At 37.5% G+C, this 14,553-nt stretch overlaps 2 protein-coding genes across 2 annotated transcripts; both read right to left on the bottom strand.

Moving 5' to 3' along the window:
• Positions 1-3,652: 3,652 nt before the first annotated feature.
• On the bottom strand, positions 3,653-5,459 carry LOC110711597. The gene is made up of 2 exons (XM_021890001.1): positions 5,340-5,459; positions 3,653-5,255 (listed from the first exon to the last, which is right to left on the bottom strand). Exons 1-2 carry the CDS (start codon positions 5,457-5,459, stop codon positions 4,176-4,178), a joined length of 1,200 nt encoding a protein of 399 aa, XP_021745693.1. The 3' UTR covers positions 3,653-4,175.
• A 503-nt stretch (positions 5,460-5,962) lies between these two features.
• LOC110711753 lies at positions 5,963-7,690 on the bottom strand. The gene is made up of 2 exons (XM_021890170.1): positions 7,005-7,690; positions 5,963-6,362 (listed from the first exon to the last, which is right to left on the bottom strand). Exons 1-2 carry the CDS (start codon positions 7,365-7,367, stop codon positions 6,246-6,248), a joined length of 480 nt encoding a protein of 159 aa, XP_021745862.1. The 5' UTR covers positions 7,368-7,690; the 3' UTR covers positions 5,963-6,245.
• Positions 7,691-14,553: the final 6,863 nt, after the last annotated feature.

Below are 14,553 nucleotides of genomic sequence, written 5' to 3' on the forward strand. Positions count from 1 at the left end.
GAACTGCTCAATCTAGATTAATTTTGATTTCTACTCTTGACTGCAAGAAGTCAAGAATACTTCATAAGGTTGCTTTAAGCTTGACTGCAAGGAGTCGGAAACGCCTCAAAAGGCTAGCAAATCAGTCTTAATCCACCACTGCAAGCACCTTACTCATTAGAAAGACAGCCAGGATTTTACTCTCGCATTTCCCTTGAGTCTCCACTTCAAGAACTAAGAGAAATTAAGTCATAGGGATTTAAGCATGCAATTTGAAATCGTTCATCTAATAAAGATGGCTGCGTAAGTGACTCGAAAACCACTCTTACTCTACTGATAGGATGTCTATAGCCTCACCAAAATGTCTAGCGATGATTTAATTCTAGGAATTATTAAACACTTCCTTTTAAACGTTTAAGTCTGGTTATGAAGATGGATAGATGGATGCACTAGTGTGCAAATTTTCTTAAATTTTTTTGTACATATCTCTTATTATAATTGATATATTTGATCAGTAATATACTATTGGGCCTTTGGTTTGCTAATTCATAAATGCGATATATTCAATTTTCACATTGTCTACTTACAAGAGATATCTTCATGTCTTAGATGAGGAGGATAATTGATGCTCCAAAATTAAGAATTATTAACCGTACCCAAATTGCTCTTAAAGACTAAGACTAACAAATTAACTTATTGACGCATCTATCCCATCCAAAAAAAAGTAAAAACACTTGTTTACAAATGAACCATTCTTAAAAATTAAAAAATAAAAAAATAAATGTGGTATGGGACAAGGTTAGACAATATTATTAATGGATAATTATAAATTTATTAGAGCTAATAAATCCCTCAACCTATTTAATTTATAATTAATTAGATTCGCTTTATCAAATATTACAAGACGTATAACCACTTAGAAATTCAACGAAGATCAGATATGAAGATCCACATAAGGTGAAAACCTCGTCGATTTTTGTGTACACCCTTGTATATTCTATTCCTTCCAATATACATACTCTACCGAGTTAGAGTAGTTCATAAATAAAGAGCAATTACAAAGTTTAAAGGATACAAACTAATAAAAGCACTAAACATAAAGACTTGTGGAAATCAACATCCTTGGAAACCTTGGTAAATAAAGAGTGTTTTTTTTACAAAATATATCAAGTTATTTAGTCTAATTCTTTTTTCCCTCCATCTCTATTCTCTCTTTCTCCATATATGTACATATATTTATACAAAATGTCCAGTGCCTCATTCTATTCTACTCATCTGTTGCTCTATTTCTTTCTTCTACTTGTTCTTGTTCTTGTTCTGTTCCCAATATCAAGAATGGAAACACAAAGGGATTACTCCGGCAAGCAAAAAAGGGTCGATAAATGGAGCAATCTTCCAAGAGACATACTCTTACACATCGTCGAACACCATGGTTTGAAACCAGAGCTTCACCGTCTTCGTGCCGTTTGCTCTTCTTGGCGAACCACTCTTTCTCCAAACCCTGAATTTCCTTCCCAACTAAGACCCTGTTTCAGGACTCCAACACACCCTCTTTACGGAGACCGCCCTCTTTTCCTCCTCCAAACCCGATTCTACTTTCTCTCTCCTCTCCCCTCTTCCGGCGTCGATGGTGGTGCTTGGGTCGCCAGGATGATTGAACTCGAACCGTCCAAATGGCACCTCCTTAACCCGGTTGATGACCGCTTGACGCTAGACTACTTTCACGCGGATCCACCCATTGTTGGGAAACTGGGTCTCAATCTGTTGGATTGTTGGCTTCTTGAACTTGATAGACCCATGTACTTGGTTCAATTGTCGGACCGTGAAACCCGACCCGAATGTATGTCCTTCCAAGTTGTAGGTGGGTGGGCATTGAATTCGAGTTACAAGTATGCTGTGTTAGTGATGGGTCATTGTGGGTTGATGTTATGGAGATTGGGTGATAAACAATGGATTGATATCGAGACTCGTCATTGGGGAAATGTACTTGATATGGCTTTTCATAATGGAAAATTCTATGTAATCTTGTTCAAAGAAAGAGGGCGTCATTGTCCTAAGTGGAAAATCGGAGTAATCGATCCTCAACATAAAATGATTTCGATGCAGTTCATAGATAGGCCTGATTTTTTGGTACAAAATCAAGTGCACAAAGAAATTAAAGTCAAAGGGATTTCATACGAGTTAAGGTATTTGAAGATGGTGTCGTCGAATGAGGAGTTTTATCTGGCCATCGACGGATTACGAGAGGATTATGGTGGAGGGAGTTGGACTAGCAGAATGTTTGTGTTCTTGTTTAAGGAAGAAAAAGAGTGGGTGCGTTTGAAAAACTTGGGTGATCGAGCTTTTTTCCTTGGTTTTGGGCGTTTTATAGAGAGGTCATTTGGTATCCCATCTTTGAAAGATTATCTACCACAATGGAAGCCGAGTACGATTTGTTGGTGGTTTCCTGAGTTCGACGTATGTGGAGGGGTGGAGGGATATGGTAAAGGAAGTAGCAGGCCTGACTGTCCTATGCCGAAGGGACTAGAGTACCTCAACAGTCTCATTTTTCCAACATATGATAAATATTTTCATGTGTTCAACATACAAAAGCAGGCCAGGCTTCTCTTGAACTATCCAAACAAGGACCATAAGCTGTATCGAGGGTTGTTCTTTCCGCCTCCACCTTGGGTTAAATGGCACTGCCCTAGCCTTGGAAATGTTAATGTCAGCTTTACTGGTTTGTATATCGACGATGATGATGATGATATCGCTGAGGAGGAAGAACAACATGCTTATATCACTGATGAGGAAGAACAACATGATGATACCGATGATGAGGATGAGCAACATGCAGATATCGCTGATGAGGAAGAGCAACATGCTGATATCACTGATGAGGAAGAACAGCATGATGATACCGATGAGGAGGATGAAGCTGCTTAAGCATTGATAATGTTGAGCTCAGGTTAAGTGCGTGGCTTAATTGCATTTTCACATACATGAGATAACGCGCAAGGTTGTTTACTATACTGATTTCGTTGTGTTTCGATTGTGATCTTGCTTGCTGGATCTATCTAGTGCTAGTGTAGAGTCTGTAGACAGTGTAGTGTTAGTAGAAATTGGAAATTTGTATGCCAAGGTACTTCATTTTTTCTAGTAATGTAAGAAATTAGTTTTAAAGTACTAGCACCGAATTGAAGGCAGATGGAATTGAAGGCAGATGCTTAATATTACTTCATTTGTATGCCATGGAATTGAAGGCAGATGCTTAATATTATGATTAATCATAAATTTGTGACTAGCACCGAATTTAAAGTACTCATTTCATTTCATGAAGACCTTTCCCTCTCAATAGCTTCGACGTGAAAAACCTTGTGCATAGACTCAAGATATTTGTTGAGTACGAAACTTGGCACTAAGTAGGTTGCCATAACATGAGAGGCCATTGTTGAATATACAGTGTGACCTCTAGCTCCAATTCCAGTACAATACTTATAAAGTTCACACTTCAAAAGAAGAAAAAAAAAATATCACGTCAAAAGTCTTAGCACTTCATACATATGGCCGCAAATCATATATCTGGAAGACCCCCAAAGAACATGCTACTCGGTTTCAAAATAAGCAAAGGAAGCAGAATCGAAGGGGGATAAAAACAGAGAGAAATAGCAGGAAAACAATTTCTAAGGAAAAATACAACTAAACAAGTTATAAAACTTGGATTAAAAATTAACTTAGGAATTTTCTTGGAGCTTTGCATCGACTAGACTACCAGTCTACCATTTACAGTATTACATATTTACATGTTTAATAAAAATTAAACACAAAATAATGGTCCTTGAGCCAAGAATAAAAAGTGATCCAAAATTTTCTTTATATTTCAACTGTTTTTCTTAATAATCACAACGTTTCACTTATAAAGCTGCATACTAGGTGTAACATCACGACTTTTGGCTGTAGTTTCTCTCTCTATCTCTGACCTCTCCTACAAAATTATGAAGTAAGGAGTATTAATTTCATCCTTGGATTGAATTACACGTCTAATTCCCTCCATAAAAAACAGAGACAGCTTTCACCAATGCGAGGACATTAATCTGTAGCAATTGTATCCATGGCAACATAGCTGAACAGATCAGACAGAGAATTCACTTGTTATTCAAAAGGTGTAATCAGTCGTATACAGATCACCTGGCAGCATATGAAAGAGATGCGGAACATTACTGAGAGGGTTCTTGATATGATTTTGGGATTGTAACAGTCAACTGCAGCTTTCCGAGTTGGCAGAGTTTTACCGGATTCTTATAAACCATGATACTAGCAAGATTTTGGCCAGAAAGAACAACATATGCTATACTGAAAGAATCACCTTTCTCTGCTGCAAATTGCCACTCTCGTGTTGATATGACAAACCACTCTTTCTTAGAATATCTAGAAGCTTTCACTTCAATGTATTCCCTATTCTTTTCATCTCCAATCACAATGTCAAATGGTAAGCCCGTCTCTTTATCTTGATTGACCCAATTCACTTTTGCTCCATCAGCTTTTCCTGCCAAGTATCTGAAAGCCACCAGCTCTCCAAGTCTACCAATTCGCATTGCTTCTTGAGCACCCGGAGTATTATGCTGATCTCTGCTTTTTGATTGTCCCGCTTCTGGGCAAAGGGACTCAACGACAATGTTGGTAGGATCAGGTAACATTTCCATAGATGGAAGCTGGTTGCATATAAGATCATTTTGATTTTCAAAAAGAGGGAAGGCAGATGAATCAGGGCCTACGACTCCATCTTCAATAATAGCATCTTCGTCTATGTTGATTAAATTCACTTCAGCTTCCTCCTGTACTGAAAGACCCTCAACTGTTCCTGTATTGCGACTTTGATCCATGATCACAGGTTGTGACCTGGAACTTTTTGCTAGTGAACAACTAAACCCGGGTGCAGTTTTCCAGTCCACAGGAGGCCAGCACGAGTGTGCTCGCTTTTCCTTGGAATTGGAAGATACCTGGTCATTTATATCTGTAAAAAGGGCATTTCCAGAAAGTGCTCCATTATTCTCCAACAATGACAGTGCAGAAGAAAGAGACCAGACAGGCTCCTCAATGGGAACCTTTTCCATCTTCTGGCTATTAAGGATGAAAAACTCCATTTGCTCTTCAGTTGAACCAGATTCTGCCATAGTAGTGATCATGTGAAGGAAATTGGCCAAATGCAACTCGGGAGAACCATCAAAGAATAATCGGGACAGTTCCATAAACAAAGAGTGTGAATCAGAATCTTGAGTTGTGTACAGAATGTTGTCCTACAAAACAAAACCATGTTTATACCTCTGAGAAAAGAATACACAAGTTTCAACAACAGGAAGTCCACAAAACTACACAACTACCTGAAGTAGGGAGTGGCATTCAGTCCTCTTCTTGGATGAACAGTCAAACCTCTTTATGACAAAAACATTGAAGCAGAAAACTCCAGCACAAGGGATATAAGCATATTTAAAATAATGCATCTGAATGTCATATTTAAAATGTAGTCATATTTAGTTAGAAGATAATATATGGAATAATGTGAAAAGTAGCCTATTCAAAATAATGCATCTGAATGTCATATTCATACAAAAAAGAACACTAGAGTTCATGACTTTCTACATTAACTTGAAGGGCAATAATTAAAGAGGTTATAGCTCTCTGCCTTACGACACCTCATTGTACCACATTAATTCATCTCTCCTAGAACAATAAGGTGATAGCAATTTATGCACCTCGCCATTTCTACACCACGTTTAGGTTCAAACGTTCAATATATTGGTTTCGGAAAGCATAAGGTGAGAAGAGCCCCCTAGCAGTTAGGCTAACAATGTGGGTGCTATGATCAGAAAGGAATAGAAGATTTTTATTCAATTAGGGTTACTGCAGTGCCATGCAAGGTATAATTACTTTCCTTACCTTTACATGAATTTGTACAACCAAAAATTTCCATCATTTTTTGACAAGCTCTGTTCTTTCATTAGGATTTTCAGCCAGAGAATGTATACCCTATATGTTCATGACTAATATCTTTTGTAACTTCTTTAGATGGTAACAAAGTACCGAGTTGTTCAATCTCTCTTACAAAGCCACAAAGCACATTGATTTGAATGACTGCTTAAGTTTTCGTATAATATGCTGGGGCTAGATTACAATGAATTTCTAAATCAACAGATCAGCAGTTAAGATTAGGGACAAAGAAATGAGCTGCTTTTTATCAACCAATGATCAAGAATAGGCAGAAAAGTGATAAGCTCTGCAATAGTATACTACCTGGCTGTGAATGTAGACTCCAACGTTCTCCAAGTTTGAAGCATTGCAAAAACATCATCAAGTGTAACTTCAGTCTTGAAACCAATTTCTGTCAACAGTTTAACACTTTTAACCTGTTTCAAAAAAACTACATATCTGAGAAATATTCAAATCATCTTACAGCATTCAAATAATTGCCAACGTTAGACAAACAAAAGAACCCTCTCCTTTCAGTTTTACCATAATATTGAGATATACTACCAATTTGTGGCAAGTACATTTATTCAGAAGAGTGGCTTTAGAACAAGTTAACTATATATCCCAATCAGATACACTACCTCCTTTTAAAAAATAAAAAATAAAAAATAACAAACTCTCCTTTATTGAGTGAAGGCAATCAGAACGGTTGGTTGGTTTCATCAAATCTAGGCTCACCAAATATATCAGACTAGAGCACAGTGATGCGTAAACTGTTTCCTTGATTATCTATTTTTTTAAGATAGCACCCAAGTCTGACACAACTAAGGTAAGGACGGTGAAGGAACTGACTAGCACAATACTTCAATATTAGACCCGAAACCAAAGAACCTCATCAGAGTGACAGTTCATTAAGGGGGCTCCAAAAGGCAGAAATAAAGGATATCTCAAATTAGAGTGACAAAGAAGTGGAGCTATTTGATGGAAAATCATTCAAAAAAAAGTTGATAATACCATGCAATCAAATTGAATCTAGCTTTAACATTGAACTTCTTACAAAACATATCAATTAAACTGACCTTTGGAACAACATATGGGGCATGACAACCAAGAATAGAACGGACAGCATCACAGTCATAAAACAGCTCTTTTGGATACTGAAGCTCATTTGATATACTTGAAACTGTCCACCTGATATCAGATATGCAATGCCAGAACGAAGTTCTGAAACATAAGTCATTCAGACCAGACTTACTGCTGCAACACCCAAAAACTTTATCACTGAAATGATCATCCCATAAGTCATCTAGAACTTCCAAGAGATATTTGCACCTCTCTTGGCTACCATCCTTAGACAACTGGGAAAGTATACGAACTAATTCAGGCGATTCCCAATCTCTAACCACCAATCCTGGGGAAATGAGCTGTCTGTCACTCATCATCTGACTAAGAATAGCAGGAGACAAGTCAGCAACAGATTTCTCAGAGGGAACTACTTTGACAAAATCCGTAACCCCCAAGTTCTGAAAAAACTTCCTCCACTCATTAATCTACATGGCACTGACTCGGTAATGGGGTGCTTCAAATACATACCATCAACCTCGTGCCACTTGTAATCCAAACCACTTATCAATTTCTTTGCATCCATAGAATTTCCATATTCTTTATTAAAATGAATCGGCACCTCAACCGGTCGCTTGTACCCATGATTTGTTAGAATTAAAGCTTTACTGCATAGTTCAGAAATAATTGAGTTCTCTTTCAACATGACAATCTACACAAGTAGACAAATGAAGCATTATAAAGGTGATATATTCCCTCATTAACTGCTTGTTATCAGTCAATCGGCCATCCGATATAGATGGTAAAATATGAATTTTTACAAGTTCATGAGCTGACATCTGCTGAACACCAAGCATTTGCAGCATACTTGTACAGTTATTGACTAAAGTAACGTCAGCAGATGCCTCTGAAAAGAGGGCAGGGCTTACAATCCTCAGTGTAGCATATAAGCAGGGAAAAGCTTCATTACCAAGTTCACCACCAAGGCCAGTGCTTATGTAGTCAGCATGAAACCAGATGGTACCATCATCCAACGAGCCATATGTACCATCAGACAGTGGAATAAATGGAACTTTTTTCAAGTTATTTATAAGATCCTGTTCGAAGCCTGAATTCCTTAAGTTTGGTGCATGGAAGTGAAACATGTTGTGAAGTTCATTAAGCAAAGAGAAAAGCCAATGAAGACCCATTGATTTTATACCATCTTTTATTCGACCCAAGGAAGATATAAGCTGTACCAATATCTTTGGACCATATTCCTCAATACCGAGTGCTCTAGCAAGTACATCTGACAAACTTATATCCTTGTGTAAAAGCCCAAGTCCAAGATGTTCATAAAGTATAGTGTCAGGCAACAGCATCTGTGCTTGCTCATTCCAGCCTCTTAAAACCTTGCATGGAGGGACCCACTTGTCCTTGCACCCGTCCTGAAGCAAGCAATTTGATTGACGTAATTTAGCAATAATCATCCGAGGGAGTCCAGAAAAAAATCCATGCACTTCACCCATAAGAGGAACAAAGCTCATGTAAACACTAACTGCTTTCGCAGGATTCTCTCGGAAACAAGGAAGAGAGCAAAATAATTTCTCCGCATTAACAAATAAAACGGGAAATTCTGACAATAACCACTGATTCCATGGGCTATCTCCATCAACTTCTTCTCTAGATGAAGGAAGGACAAAGTCGGCTTGAAGTATAAATTTGAGGCCATATGTTCTCAATGGTAGAAAAGCAAAAACAGGCTGTTGACTTAAGAATGGTTCATAGTCACCATTCATTGTCTCATTCAGAGTCAAAGCCATAGAAATCTCAGTCATATGAACATTGGACCGGATAACTTTAGGATGCAGCTTGTTAGAAGCCACAAACCAAGTCATTTGCTCTTTCCCATGAGATACTTTGACAATTCCATCTCCTAATATCTCTTTTCTCATAATAGTAAGTGAGTCATTTAGCATATTCCTTAACTTGATACTCTGAAGACGGTGAAGAAAAAGTAACAACGAAGAATGGAGATCAGAAAACATAGACAAAATGCTACTCATTCCTGATCCTTCCAGTAATTTTGATTTGGAAGGAAGCACTATACATGTGTTCCAACAATTCTCGCCCTTTTGAAAATCATCTCCGGGTACCAATCTTTGAAGCATGTCAATATCACAAGGTGGTACAATTGTCGGTAATACAAACCCAATCTGACCCTGACCAACATCAAACTTAATATGAAATCCATTTGAATGAATTTCCGGAGCATCTGTAACCTGTGTGAAGAGCAACTAAATTAAGATGCATAGGTACAACTTATAAGATATAGAAGAAAAAATTTCAAAATATTCTGCTTGTCTTAAGAAATTATTGACTACAGTATTTTTGCATGTTCACAATAACAAGCAATAAGCTAAGCAGCCTAAGCCATCCTGTAAAATGCATGTTCAAACCAAGTCATTTTGAACCACTTTTTGCATGTTCAAACCACTTTATAAGACCCCAGGAATCACCCCATGCATTCAGTTCATTTTTTGAAAAAATGTCAAAAATTGACCCAAAATCGTGTATTATAGACTTCAATTTTGAACAATTTTCACTATTTTGGACCCGAATACAAAAATTGCCGAGATGCTTCCCATGGACCCGAATAAACCCCGGAAATCCATTAAGGTGGATAAAACCATCTAATAAGCCTTTTAACTGTCATTTTACCCGTTTACTACTTCCACTGATTTCATAAACTCGAGGCTACCACGGGCATTTATGGCGACATATAATGATCATATATGGTTCCAAACGATATTATATGACCCCGGGATGTATCCCCTAGTATCTCGAGTCTTTTCAACACCGAGTTCTGAAACCTCCGAAATTGGCCAAAAGGCGTGTATTCAATTTTGCCAATTTTCTACTTTTTTTTATTCGGAAACTAAAATTAACGAGAAGCTACAATTGGATGCTAATACCCTTCGGGAGTCCAATTGGGTGAGTGATACAATCCAATTTGCCTTTAAGCATCTTATTCACCCGTTTTTTTCGTACACGCCTCTTGTATTGGCTATAAGCTTTCACAGGGCCTTTGTATAGCCGACTTATGGTCGTATATGGGTCCAAACAACATTATATGACCCCGGGATGCATCCGGTAAAAAGGGAAAATACGGGAACAAAGACGTTAATTGGAAAAACAGTCCATAAAGATGAGAAAAAGGTCGATAATAGTAGGGGATGGGATTTTGACACTTTGGTACATCCTATATTAACCTAATTGCGCGTGTTTTGAGGTTTGGCGTTGTATTGAACCAGGAATGTGGTAATTGACCCCATAAGAGGGTGATTGAGGGACAGTTTGTGTTAATTCATGATAAAATGAGGTAATTGTTTGTTTGCATGAGATAAGATATGATACTTACATTGAAAATATGAATAGTAGTATGATTATCCATGGTCTATCAATCATCACATCACATCACCATACCTCACCTCACATCACATCACATCAATTAACACACTTGTGAATAGTAGTATGATTATCCATAATTACATCATAACATATGTCTTTTGTAAGCCATAGAAAGTCACATCACACCAGTACTATGGTTATATGACATCATTTTACCTATATGACATCATTATATTTCATGAATTTCAAATTAGAAACAAAACTCATATTCAGTGCTTTATAAACATCTTTATAGATGTGTAATGGTTTCAAACCACTTTATAAGACCCCAGAAGTCACCCCATGCATTCAGTTCATTTTTTAAAAAAATGTCAAAAATTGACCCAAAATCGTGTATTATAGCTTTCAATTTTGAACAATTTTCACTATTTTGGATCCGAAAACAAAAATTGCCGAGATGCTTCCTATGGACCCGAATAAACCCCGGGAGTCCATTAAGGTGGATAAAACTATCCAATAAGCCTTTTAACTGTCAATTTACCCGTTTACAACTTCCAATGATTTCATTAACTCGAGGCTACCACGGGCATTTATGGCAACATATAATGATCATATATGGTTCCAAACGACATTATATGACCCCGATATGTATCCCCTAGTATCTCGAGTCTTTTCGACACCGGGTTCTGAAACCTCCGAAATTGGCCAAAAGGCGTGTATTTAATTTTACCAATATTCTACTTTTTTTTTAACCCAAAAACTAAAATTAACGAGAAGCTACCTATAGACCCTTATACCCTTCGGGAGTCCAATTGGGTGAGTGGTACCATCCAATTTGCCTTTAAGCATCCTATTTAGCCGTTTTTTTCGTACACACCTCTTGTCTTTGGCTATAAGCTTTCACAGGGCCTTTATATAGCCGACTTATGGTCGTATATGGGTCCAAACAACATTATATGACCCCGGGATGCATCCGGTAAAACGGAAAAATATGGGAACAAAGGCGGTAATTGGAAAAACAGTTCCTAAAGATGTGAAAAAGGTCGGTAATAGTAGGGGGATGGGTTTTTGACACTTTGGTACATCCCAAATTAACCTAATTACGCGTGTTTCGAGGTTTGGCGTTGTTTTAAACCAGGAATGTGGTAATTGACCCCATAAGAGGGTGATTGAGGGACAGTTTGTGTTAATTGATGATGGAATGAGGTAGTTGATTGTTTGCATGAGATAAGATATGATACTTACATTACAAATATGAATAGTAGTATGATTATCCATAGTCTATCAACCATCACATCACATCACATCAATCAACACACTTGTGAATAGTAGTATGATCATCCATAATTACATCATAACATGTGTCTTTTCTAAGCCATAGAAAGTCACATCACACCAGTACTGGTTATATGACATCATTTTACCTACATGACATCATTATACTTGAATGATAACATTATATTTCATGAATTTCAAATTAGAAGTAAAACTCATATTCGGTGCTTTATAAACATCTTTATAGATGTGTAATGGTTTCAAACCACTTTATAAGACCCCAGGAGTCACCCCATGCATTCAGTTCATTTTTTTGAAAAATGTCAAAAATTGACCCAAAATCGTGTATTATAGCCTTCAATTTTGAACAATTATCACTATTTTAGACCCGAAAACAAAAATTGCGGAGATGCTTCCCATGGACCCGAATAAATCCCAGGAGTCCATTAAGGTGGATAAAACCATCCAATAAGCCTTTTAACTGTCAATTTACCCGTTTACAAATTCCACTGATTTCATAAACTCTAAGGCTACCACGGGCATTTATGGCAACATATAATGATCATATATGGTTCCAAACGACATTATATGACCCCGGGATGTATCCCCTAGTATCTTGAGTCTTTTCGACAACGGGTTTTGAAACCTCCGAAATTGGCCAAAAGGCGTGTATTCTATTTTGCCAATTTTCTACTTTTTTTTTTTACCCGGAAGCTAAAATTAACGAGAAGCTACCTATAGACCTTAATACCCTTTGGGAGTCCAATTGGGTGGGTGGCACCATCCAATTTGCATTTAAGCATCCTATTTAACCGTTTTTTTCATACAGTTTGTGTTAATTGATGATGGAATGAGGTAATTGATTGTTTGCATGAGATAAGATATGATACTTACAATACAAATATGAATAATAGTATGATTATCCATAGTCTATCAATCATCACATCACATCACCTCAATCAACACACTTGTGAATAGTAGTATGATTATCCATAATTACATCATAACATGTGTCTTTTCTAAGCCATAGAAAGTCACATCACACCAATATTATGGTTATATGACATCATTTTACCTATATGACATCACTTACATGAGATTATAATACTTTTATGACATCACTATTGTCAAAGTCACATCATATTATGACATCACATCATTATAAATATAATTACATAATATGACATTATTATACTTATATTGGATCTTTATACTTTTGAGTCATCATTAAATTCATGACATCATTATACATATATTGGATCATTATACTTTTGTGTCATCATTAAACAACGTTAACATCATTTTCCAAAATATAGGGAATTGGGGTGGGGGAGGGACGAATCAAACGACAAAGGGCTGAATTTCAGTGGATCGTGGCAGCAAGGCCACTTTGCCCCTTACAATACCCAGTCGCTTATTTAAGTACTTCAAGGCGGCTCTCACGGCGACGCATCCACCGCGCGAGCTTAGCCTACGACACGTGCCCTTGGGGGCCGAAGCCCTTACTGTAGGACGGTTATCGGGCGGCGGGCGCATGCGTCGCTTCTGGGGCATCACTAGCTTACACTATGACCCAAGTAGCATGGGGTACATGGAATCCCGTGTGAATCATCAAGGACTACCTTGCAAGGTTATACTCCGGGGTGACCTATAGCGATGTAGTAGCGTGAGGAAAGAGTGAAAAGAACCCCCATCAGGGAGTGAAATATAACATGAAACCGTAAGATCTCAAGCAGTGGGAAGGGGGCACAACCCTGATCGCGTGTTGGTTGAAGAATGAGCCGACGACTCATAGGCAATTGCTTGGTTAAGGGAACCCACCGAAGTCACTGTTTCTAATGAAACCGTAAACAAATCCTTGACTAAACTTATTATTGGAAACAGACACTCAAAGAATGCAGTATGGCAAAGCTCTAACAAAGACTCAACCTACAACTGCAAAATGAAGTTCCACCAAATACTTTTTAAATAAGAAGAGGTATTATATTAATCAATTTAGAAGAAGATTACAGAAAGAGGACAAGGAATTACCAAATTGATTCCTTTATATCTCCCAAATTGTATAACCCTCAAAAGCCCCCCTGGCTAATATGACGATGCTAAAAAAGTACTTTTGACATAGACCACATCCCAGTACCACACGATACCATTTGGTCACTGGATTAATAGCTACATACGCTATTGCTTATCTAAAATGGAAGCAAAAGTCAATAGGAGCAGATTCTTTAAATAATGGAAATTGTTTTATCCAGCATAGCATGCAAATGTCTAGTGAAATTTCCTACTCCATGAAGCAATTCATTTGTATTGATCCCCCCCCCCTCCCAAGCTAGCATCAAAACAAACGCCTGCACCTTAAGTACTGCCACCTTCCCTATGAAATTTGCTAATGAAAATGCAACATACTATGATTAAGTCAAGCATATAAATAAAAGGATTTACACAAAAAGACAACCAAAGTATCTCCCCTCAAAACCTTAGTGCATCAAAAGGTTTTGTTTCGACACATGCAGTCGTCTATTAGTATGCAGCCTAAAATAACAAAACTTTTTTATATGCTTGATTTAACTAACGAAAACAAGAAAATTTCTTTTCCAAATGTAAACTTATTAAGATTATTTTGTCAATCAAACAAGATGAGTAGAAACATATACTTTTCCTTCCCCCCAACTCATGCTACTATCTCATCATATGCATACCTAGCTCTCTCTCCCTTCACCATACACGCCAACCAGCAGACATAACGGTGGACTCCCTTGAATCACTGAGGTGCCAACATTCCTCATCTTTTATTTTAATTCCTCTAGATTAGATGCCATAGTTTTCAGATGTAGGGTTTTTTAAAAACCCTAACAAAAAATTCTCCTTCCACTTAATTTCCCATTAGTGAGTGGTGAGTAC

This window comes from Chenopodium quinoa, unplaced genomic scaffold (assembly GCF_001683475.1).
Source record: "Chenopodium quinoa cultivar QQ74 unplaced genomic scaffold, ASM168347v1, whole genome shotgun sequence".
NCBI lineage: Eukaryota > Viridiplantae > Streptophyta > Magnoliopsida > Caryophyllales > Amaranthaceae > Chenopodium > Chenopodium quinoa.

Excerpts from the sequence above, each read along its gene's own strand:
- LOC110711597 (XM_021890001.1), bottom strand. The coding sequence starts at position 5,459 with ATGCATTATTTTAAATATGCTTATATCCCTTGTGCTGGAGTTTTCTGC. Across the intron at positions 5,256-5,339 it reads AATGCCACTCCCTACTTCAG|GACAACATTCTGTACACAAC; the intron begins GTAGTTGTGTAG and ends TTTGTTTTGTAG.
- LOC110711753 (XM_021890170.1), bottom strand. The coding sequence starts at position 7,367 with ATGATGAGTGACAGACAGCTCATTTCCCCAGGATTGGTGGTTAGAGAT. Across the intron at positions 6,363-7,004 it reads CCCCATATGTTGTTCCAAAG|GTTAAAAGTGTTAAACTGTT; the intron begins GTCAGTTTAATT and ends TTTTTGAAACAG.